This window comes from Oratosquilla oratoria, chromosome 41, assembly GCF_046742065.1.
Source record: "Oratosquilla oratoria isolate Oo_2021 chromosome 41, ASM4674206v1, whole genome shotgun sequence".
In the NCBI taxonomy this organism is placed as follows: domain Eukaryota; kingdom Metazoa; phylum Arthropoda; class Malacostraca; order Stomatopoda; family Squillidae; genus Oratosquilla; species Oratosquilla oratoria.
In genome coordinates, this window is record NC_134817.1 from 1,380,273 (window position 1) to 1,390,281 (window position 10,009).

Here is a 10,009-nt window from a genome sequence, read left to right on the forward strand (position 1 = left end):
TGGAGAGAGAGAGAGAGGAGGAGTTGGTGGTGGAGAGAGAGAGAGGAGTTGGTGGTGGAGAGAGAGAGAGGAGGAGTTGGTGGTGGAGAGAGAGAGAGGAGGAGTTGGTGGTGGAGAGAGAGAGAGGAGGAGTTGGTGGTGGAGAGAGAGAGAGGAGGAGTTGGTGCTGGAGAGAGAGAGAGGAGGAGTTGGTGCTGGAGAGAGTGGAGGAGTTGGTGGTGGAAAGAGAGAGGAGGAGTTGGTGGTGGAGAGAGAGAGGAGGAGTTGGTGGTGGAGAGAGAGGAGGAGTTGATGGTGGAGAGAGAGGAGGTGGTGGTGGAGAGGGGAGGAGTTGGTGGTGGAGAAAGTGAGAGGGGAGGAGTTGGTGGTGGAGAGAGAGAGGAGAAGGAGGAGTTGGTGGTGGAGAGAGGCGTTAGTTGGGAGGAATTGGTGATGGAAAATCTGAGGAAGAGCAGCTGGTGTTTGGGTGAAGAGTTTATGTAAGGAGAGGTGTTGGTGGTTGAAGAGGAATGGAGAGATTCGCAGCGAATTTGTGGACATTGAGGAGGTGGAGGTGAATAAGTATGGGGACATGATCCAGGTTTGGGAAATAAAATGGAGAGAAGGTAGACAAAGAGGCTGGACTGGGTGGGGGAAATGTTATCAAAATAGGTGGGGATGAAGGAGTACTTGCTGGGTGTATAGGGGGAGGGAATTCCTTCTGGTCAGTTGAGGGGATGGATCCCAGGAGTTTGAACGCATGATAAAACAACTAGCCACACCATGGGAAGGATCTTCACCCGTCAAATCAAGAATGGTTTTCGACCGACTTGAAGGAAATGGGGAAGGCTCCCAGTCTGGTGTTTCTCAGTGTAAGGTGAGTGTTGTGATTGGTATTTCTGAAATTTGAAACCAATTTTATATCGTAGAATGATGGCAACATTATAGAAAACAATTGTCAGGATGGTCACTTGCTGTAATGCTGACATTTCATTAGTTTGTAAAAAATATATATATTTAGGTAACATTTGAGAAAAGAAATCGGATGCCTATTCCCCTTTTTTCAGCCACCTCGTGGGACTGCAATGCACTGCTGTTCCTTTGTCCTGTAAACCACCATCTCTCTTCCATCTGGCAGATATCTTGCTGCCCTTGAAAGCAACCTGCCTGCCGTATCCTCCTCGTCTCGCTCCTCGTGATTTTTCAGCCATACAGGACAAGGAACTGCATGGAGCAAGGTAGGTCTGGAAAATGTGAATACACACATAGCAAAGCCTGTGTCATGATAGGCACTTGTTTATTGTGGATACATTCTTAACATTCACATCAGAAAGAACTCTTGAAAGAACACTAGTGTGGCTCTTTGTGACTTTGAACTACATTACAACTAAAAATTCAAGTTAGGTAAAATTTGGAAAGTAATAGAACTATTGAAAATAGAGAAAAATCTGCAACTTTTTTTTTCCAGTCATTGTTTGTGAAATACAGAAGCTATCTTTTTCAGATGCCTGGGACCTCAGTTGCTCAACAGATCCTTTCCAGTTGATGGAACATGGAAATGGTTTTCTCAAGCTGCTACTTGGGAAAAATTAGTTGTCATTGCACTAGTACATACTTCTTTTAAACTTGTAAAGGTAGTTGCTGCAAGTTTCACTGATAGAGAAACTTGGAGTCCTCAGTGGTTGGCACTGGTCCTTGAGCCTACCTTAAACTCTGGATTGTTACTGGGTTAACTTAAAGGGATTAAGCATCAGTTGTTTCCTCTCGTTACCTAGAAAGGAAGAATTGATTGACAAGGCATAGAATGAAATTATCTTGGTGTTACAGAAGAGGGTGTTGATGAGATCTTGGCACTTTCATGTAGTTGTCATTGGTTCAAGATGTAAAGTAATTTTAAGTGGAGGTCAAAAAACTTGCTTCAGTAATTTGAACTTGGTACTGTACATACCAACATCTTATGTATGGAAGGGAGGGGAGGGATGAGGGAGTGTAAATATTTTGACGCCACCCAGAGGTATTTCTCCCAGTTTTCCTGCTTAAGGGGATGGATGGGGAGGTTGCCAATTAAATGAAGTGGCTTTGCTGTGGATGTGCTGTGTCTTAATGCATTGCTTGACCCAGGGCAGTAGGCGAGATGCAGGGATGACCAGTCATCCTGGAGGAGTCAAGAAAAGAGGGAAGGGGGCTTATGTGGGGGATGAACTGGGTGGGAGTGGATTTGACTTTGGCTACTTCCCTGTAAGGGAGGAGAAAGCCCTTTGTATATGTACATACCAACTTTGTATCCTTATAAAGTTGTACTATGAATTGGTTTTATTCCATTTACACCTTTGCAAGAAATTGCTGCAAATATTCTAAATTGGGTCATCTGTATAGATGCTGGAGCTATGAGGTTGAAGCTTTACAGGTAAAGACTGCAGTGAAGTAGGGGTCCAACAACCCCAGTTGGGCAAATATTAGCTTCATACTCGTTCCATAGTAAGACTGTAAAAGAAAATTATTAAATATATATGTATGGGGTAGTGAGCTCAAGATTGAATGGGATTACGAAGGAAAAACATTCCGACAGGAGACTTCTGGTCTCATGCAGAAAAAAAAGTATAAATGAATAAAATATGTGGTTAAACGTCACACCCCCTATCGGGAGGCTAGGACGGTGCCCCTCACAGAGGGCTTTGTAGCGTGGAATTTAATGCCGCGTCCACACGGCTGACGATGGTGGTTGGAGGTTAGTTGGCCGCAAGCAGAGGTTGGGAGGGAGTAATTCAGTGCGGTACGATAACCGTGGTTCCCGCCATACTTGGAAAGAAGGTAGCACTTTACAGCATTATAATTGCTGCCTGCATTAAAAAGAAATCACTGAGACATGCCTGATGCCGGGAGTGGTTACAAAGACGTGATTTAATGGGAAGCTCGGTGACAATCCTACGTGAATTGCAGGATGAAAATAGTTGTTTTGCAATTACATGAGAATGAACATAGGCAGCTTTTCTGTTCTTTCGAAAGTGGGGCCATATATATAAAGGCAAGAGACAAATATGAGAAAGCATAGCACCAATAGCACGCCTTGTCGAGACCAGTACACGCTAGTACTAGGTGCGGACATGGTAGTAAGGTAACTTGGGTCTGTACTGAGCGGGTTTGCTAACTTTGCTCACACCTCACCTCGTGCGTTTGGCAGCGATGTCAGCCCTCCATCCACTGCCTGCAAATGGCGCCGGGAACGGACAGTTGGATGGTTTGCCCGCTGAAATTACCCGTTGTCGAGCAAAGCCCTCGTGCCCGGCGGACAGTGCTCGACCGTGTGGACGTGGCATAACTTTGCTCGCATCTCACCTCATGCGTTTGGCAGCGATGTCAGCCCTCCATCCACTGCCCGCAAATGGCGCCGGGAACGGACAGTTGGATGGTTTGCCCGATGAAATTGCCCGTTGTCGAGCAAAGCCCTCGTGCCCGGCGGGCAGTGCTCGACCGTGTGGACGTGGCATAATGAACCATCCCCTTGGTTCAACATCGCTGGTGGTAGGATACGAACCGCCCGCAACTCGACCTTCCCCGTAAGTAACGACGGCCTAACCCGCTCAGCCAGCGAGTTTTCATAAAATAATGAAAAAATATAATGAATACACAAATAAATGGCAAGCATTACAGCTTATAAATGAATCGTACAGTTGTACTACATCACTGCTGCAGAAAGTTTATTTCATTTGAGTACACGGTCGGCGAAGTAGTTTCAACCCACTTCCAAATTGAAAAATACTCCCTAACACTAATTTCTAGTCTGATTCGTATTGTGTGAAAATCCCGTTACTTGATGTAGATTCCCTTTAGCTCTGCTTAATGGAAAACGAATGACAAATTGCCTACCAGAAGAATTGGTTAAATTTGTAATCTTTTACTGAAGAGACAACCGTCACGGGCAAATTGTTACAGATCTTAAATATATTTCAAACCCCAAGAATAACCATAATTGCATTAGAATGACCATATTCAGGTCACCAGCGTGCATGAAAATTATGTTCGCACAGTTTGCTAGGTTTAAATTTGTCCCAGATTCAATTAAATTACGGTGGACGACATTTTCCACTTCAACATGCGCGTAATATCAGACATGTGAGCTTAAAACTGCTACCTTTAGAAAATGTAGAACACGTGACTTTTTTTTTATTCTGGTTTCTACTCTGAAGTTCTTTATTCAATGTGACCTCTTGTTACCCTTCTTGGTGTCACTTTTCTTGTTCAATCGTGTTCCTGTTCCTCTTATTAGTGTTACTATTCTTGTTCCTACTATTGTTCATCTTTCTATTGTAATCGTTAGTCTTGGTTTCTGTTTGTGTCAAACTTACAATGAGACAGACGCCCACTTTATACACATTAAATCCTATATTACACCGACCATCTCCGTTGATGTGTCAATGGCAAACTGCAATAAGGATTTTGCTCAATGAAGTTGATAAAAGAATTAAGACTCCTTGTCATATGTAATGTTAATATAGTCACAAATACCAGTTCCCTTGTATAAAACTATACATGAACGGCTGGAGTGGTTTTATTCTATATTACGTGGGCGCGCTCGCTGCACCTCGTTATGTAAGCGCCGTTATGACAGTCGACGTCAATGTCCGTTAAAATGGGTAAGTCTATCACTGCTTCCTGACGTAAGCTCCTCACTCACTTTTTTAATTTTCCAAGTTAATGTATCATTACTACACACAAAATAAATTCCCCCCAATAGTGGTTTTGATAATTTTAAGAAAGTTACTGACAATACTGAAATTATATATACTATTATTTTATATTTAAATTTCTATTTTATATGGCATGATTGTATCACTATTATCTATAATGAAGAGATAAGTAAAATGTTTAATTTTCTAAACCTGAAAACCTTTATTGTATAGATTTAAGGTTAGCCCTTCTACTTTACATTTTCTTTGACCCATGAGGACATGAAAACGTATTTTGCACAATAGTAAATCTAGTTTTTGCATACCTGAGAAATCCCCCGAATAAAATTGGTTCCTTAAATATTGGCATGAATAGCTTACCTCTTCTATATGCAGGTAATGAGTAGTAATTGAATATGCCATCTGCTTATACATACTACACAAAACACGACACTAACGCTCTCTCATAGTATGCGTATATTTTCAACTCAAAAAAACTTGCAATTTATACTGTTTCATTTGTAAATTTTGTTTAGATATTCAATGTTATATTAATATCCAGTCCTTTCCTATTCCTTACAATTTTTTATTAAATGCCAATTGCTTCAACTAGACACACAAACCACTATGTCAATCTTTATTTCAGTGATCAATATAATTACTAACCATTACAGAGGACAACAATTTTTTAGAAAATCTCAGTTGCATGATATTTCTTTACAGTTTGTTACTATTTTTGATCTGCTGATTTTACATATGGAAACTGTTTTGTTCTGTAGGCCCTAGTTGAGGGAATCACGGGAAGTAGTAAAGGATGAGAGAAATAGTGGTATAAGAAAAATAGACTTGTTTCAACAGAGAGGGGGTAAAGTATGTAAAGACGGTATGGAGAGTGAGAATTATAGGAGAGAGAAGGAGATCCACCAAATGGTGGTATGGATAGGGGAAGGTGGTGCTGAAAGAATGATGGGTGTGTTTCATTAAGTTTAACTAAACTAAAAGGGAAGGGTGAGTAGTACTTTGGAAACATGGTGGGTAGGGTGTCAGGGGCAACGAGTTAGTGAGAGAGGCGTAGCACTGGGCAGTAGGTAAGTGCATGGTGGAACGATATGATGCGATATCAGGGACACTTTAGTCCCTCTTTGTTGAAACATGTCTATTTTTCTTGTACTACTATTTTCTTTTACTGCTTCCCACAATTCTCTCAACTTCTGATATATTTTCTCTATTTTCTATTTAGTTTGTTTACCTTCAGCCTCCCTCCTTTTTCCTCCCCCTCCACTTTACCTCCACTTTCAATTTCCCTTCTACCATATAACGATCCGACAATCGCCGTCTCCTCTAAATGTATTTACGTCCAGAACTTATTCAATCCTCTTTTTGAGTGCCACTACGTAGTATGCTAAAGTCCTTTCCCTTTCGACCATCTGCCCATCCACTAACCTTTTCTACATATATTTATGGTTGTCTCTCTTCTTGAATACTACGGTTACTATCTTCTTCCTTTCTAACGCATCTATAACATCTTGCTACTATAGTTACTATAGACATCCCATACCTCCCTACTATTCCACCTATCTGTTCATCTCTTACTTTATCATTGAGATCCCAAAACATCATTACATTTGCATTCCTCATAAAACTCTACTCACTTATTTCAATAAATAGAAACTTTACTACTCTCTAGTTTTATCACTCCCAGGGCAACAAGTACTCACACAAGCCAAACCACACCCCAATTCATCATCAACATTGTCCTTGATAACACTTGCTATCGTTCTACCACGCACCTACCAACAGTACCGCTCCATCCCTCACCCACTAACTCGTTGCCCCCGACATCCTACCCACCATGTTTCCAAAGTACAACTCACCCTGCCCTCTTAGTTTAGTTTCACTTGATAAAACACATCCATCTTTCTTCTAAATAAGATACTACCGATTTCTTCTCTTTTACCCTCATCTGTACCATATCCACAGACATTTAATAGCCCAATAGCTACGATACTGATTGGACTCCTCCCAGACTTTGAATTGTCGTGAGAGAAAATACAGAATGGTGAGTCCCTAGTCCCCTCAACCCTTCCTACATAGTTGCTTCCTACGACACGCATGGGAAACACCATTCTTCTCCCCCACCACAGGAAGAAGAGGGTGGGTAGTCTGAAAAAGAAGTATAGTCATAGATGTGGTAAAGAATAGTTCAGGACAGCAGTAGTTTAAAAGTACTATCATCCTTTTATAAGTAGATACTTTAATTCCATAGACGAATGATGAATGGCTTTGGTTTGTAAGTGCACCCCCACCCAAAAAAAAAAAAAAATCCCCAAAGAATTGAATTTTTATTACTATGCAGTCAATATTGCAGTGGGGAGATTCTCACCTAATCTCCATGGACTGCTTGAGACAAGCTTGTAGAAAAATGTATGTAAATGTATACGACGTATGCGATGCATATGATGGTAACCATATTCTTCAAATGCCACGACATTTATGGACACAGGAGAGCCTTGGAAATACGTGTAGAAATCAAGTCGACTACATAGTGATAGGGAAACGTTTTAGAACTGCAGTCGTACCCAGGTATAGATTGCGACAGTGGCCACATCCCCAGTTGTGACAAGTATTCGCATCAGGCTAAAGCAGAAAAGAATAAGGATTTGCAAAGAAAGAGCATGCAGACAGGATGGGAAAATATGAATAGATAGATAAATAAATAAACAAATCAATAAACAAATAAATAAGATATATGTATATAATATGAAATAATCAGATATATAATGATAGATAAAAATGAGTAGACAAATAATAATAGATGAACAAATAAAACTAATTAAAAGGCAGGCATTACAACATATTGCTTAGGTGCTCATCTAAATGAATCTTACAATTTCGAACTGTATTACATTGCACTGCCATTTATTCACTACACAGAAGGCGAAGTTGTTTCCACCCACTTCCAAATTAGATATACTGCCTGACATCTTGAGACCATTATTTCTTGTCTGATTCGCATTCAGTGTGAAGATTTCGTCACTTCTGATGTCAATTTCCTTTGGAATCTTAAAGACCTATACGATTTTTTTTTTTTTTTTCTCCATATGGTTTAATCAATTTTCGGATGATTTATTTCGGATGATTGTAATCAGTTTTGTGGGTTGACGTTGTACTTTTTCCAATCTGTCAAGAGATATTTTCAGGGGGTACTCATAAAAACATCATACTGAAGGAGAAAACAAGAGACCATAAGGCCTACAATAGGCAGTCCATTACCACCCATCACCCTTATCCATTAAGTTATCTAATATCTTAAAACAGTCGATAGTTTCAGTGCTTGCGGTTACTAGATATATTCCATTTGTTAACCACTCTTGCCTATTTCCTTTTTAAACCTAAATTTGTCCAATATCCATTACTAAGAGTCTTGTCCTGTTCTCTTGATATTCCTGTTTATATGCACAAAACATCCATAGATACACGATAAAATGCAAGGAACACTAGCGTAGTAACAAAGAACGGTTGGTATTACGAGTCAAATAATCGGAACAAAACTTGGTCCTAAGGAAAGAAATTTTCAGTAAGTACAGTGAAATGGTCATGATAAAAAACAAGAACATCTGGAAGGAATAGTATTTGAGGGGGGGGGCCAAGATCTAAATCTCATTAGATACATTAACGACACTGTTTGTATTAGACTGTGAGGGGAAACTGGAGAGACTGTTTTTGACCTTAGCAAGAAAATAAGCGTCAACCGGTGCTCAATATTGAGACATCATTGAACGGAGTAATTGTGTCACAAACAGATAGACACAAATACTTGGCCAATATTGCTATACAGATGCGAGATTTAGATCTTGTCGAAGAAGGTCGAACAGAGACTCGAGGTAGCGATGCTTTTGTAATGAGAGATACTTAGGGTTCTTAGGACTGCAAGGATAACTTAAAGTATATTGAAGTGAGTGGTTATGTAATGAACTTTGTTAATGGCAGTAAGACACAAAATAAATTAGTTTTGTTAGACATACCATGAGAAAAGGGAGGGTTGGAGAATGTGAGTCTCACAAGCAAAACCAAGGGAAGAGAAAAACGAGAGGAAATACTTGAATAGATGAACTGGTGGAGATGGAGGGAGGATGAGACGGTATGGCGGCCGACTTACTGCCCAAGACTAGACCACCATGGTTGCTGACGTCTTGACGTACATATTATTTCTATCGTGAAGATTATATATATATATATATATATATATATATATATATATATGTATATATATATGTATATATATATGTATATATATATATATATATATATATATATATATATATGTATATATATATGCCCACGGCCTATTAGTTAACCCAACTACATGAGACAAAAATATTTCTCGATCAAGACTCGATATTGTTCTCAAGGATAGAAGTCTTGGTGCTTTGTCGGTTGCAGATATACAGTACCTTGTCCGAATTATCTTAATCCCTTCGTTGGCGGATGACACTTTTACTTCTATTCTGACCACCACCAGATTGTCTTCTCTTTTTCCGTGGCACACTCTCCCTTGGTAGCTCATAGGATGGAGGAATAAGAAGATGAAGAAGAAGAAGAAGAGGAATAATAATAAGAAGAAAGGAAACAATCAGTCTGGCATGAGTGTACCGTAGGTCTTTGTTTTCCTTCAGGGCATTTCAGTAGGTGAAAATCTTCGACCTGTGACGTCTTGTTGTCATATGTACATGTTCAACCGGTAAGGTAATATCTAATGTTATGCCCTACCTGCTCCGGCGTTTGGCCTTCAAGCCAAAAATTTCATTAATCGATCAATCAATCAATCAATCTAATGTTATGCTCGAAGTCAAACATACACGTGTGTATTATGAGGTCAACACGATACAATGCCGTTTCCTCACCCATTAATGTTTGTTTACGTTTTACGTTTTTTTTTTTTTTTTTTTTTTGTCTTTCTATTTTATGTGGACAAATGACAAACTAAGCCAAAGAAAATACTCGAACATGAATGTGGAGTTTCGCCTTTTTTGTTGATTTTAAGAGAACCACTTCTCTGACAAATTTGTCGTTAATATCAAATTGTCAGAAATAGATAGTGGCAGTGTTATTAAATTCCTAATTAATGCCACTGGTGCGTCACACGCCATCTATTTTTGGACGGCCATCTGGTTTACTTTTGTTTTATATTTGATTGATTTATTTGTCAATTCATCTATTTATTTTTATTTATGTATTTACCCATTTATCCATTTGTTTATTCATTTATTTATCTATTATTTATTTACTTAGTTATCTGTTTTATTTACTTGTTTGCATGTTTATTTATCTATTTATTCTTCTATTTACCCATTTATTTACTT

The 10,009-nt window shown here is 39.4% G+C and overlaps 1 protein-coding gene across 1 annotated transcript; it reads left to right on the forward strand.

Annotated features, from left to right (window-relative positions):
- The first annotated feature begins 379 nt into the window (after positions 1–379).
- LOC143021255 (uncharacterized) lies at positions 380–2,390 on the forward strand. The gene is made up of 3 exons (XM_076178654.1): positions 380–856; positions 1,047–1,217; positions 1,484–2,390. Exons 1-3 carry the CDS (start codon positions 819–821, stop codon positions 1,710–1,712), a joined length of 438 nt encoding a protein of 145 aa, XP_076034769.1. The 5' UTR covers positions 380–818; the 3' UTR covers positions 1,713–2,390.
- Positions 2,391–10,009: the final 7,619 nt, after the last annotated feature.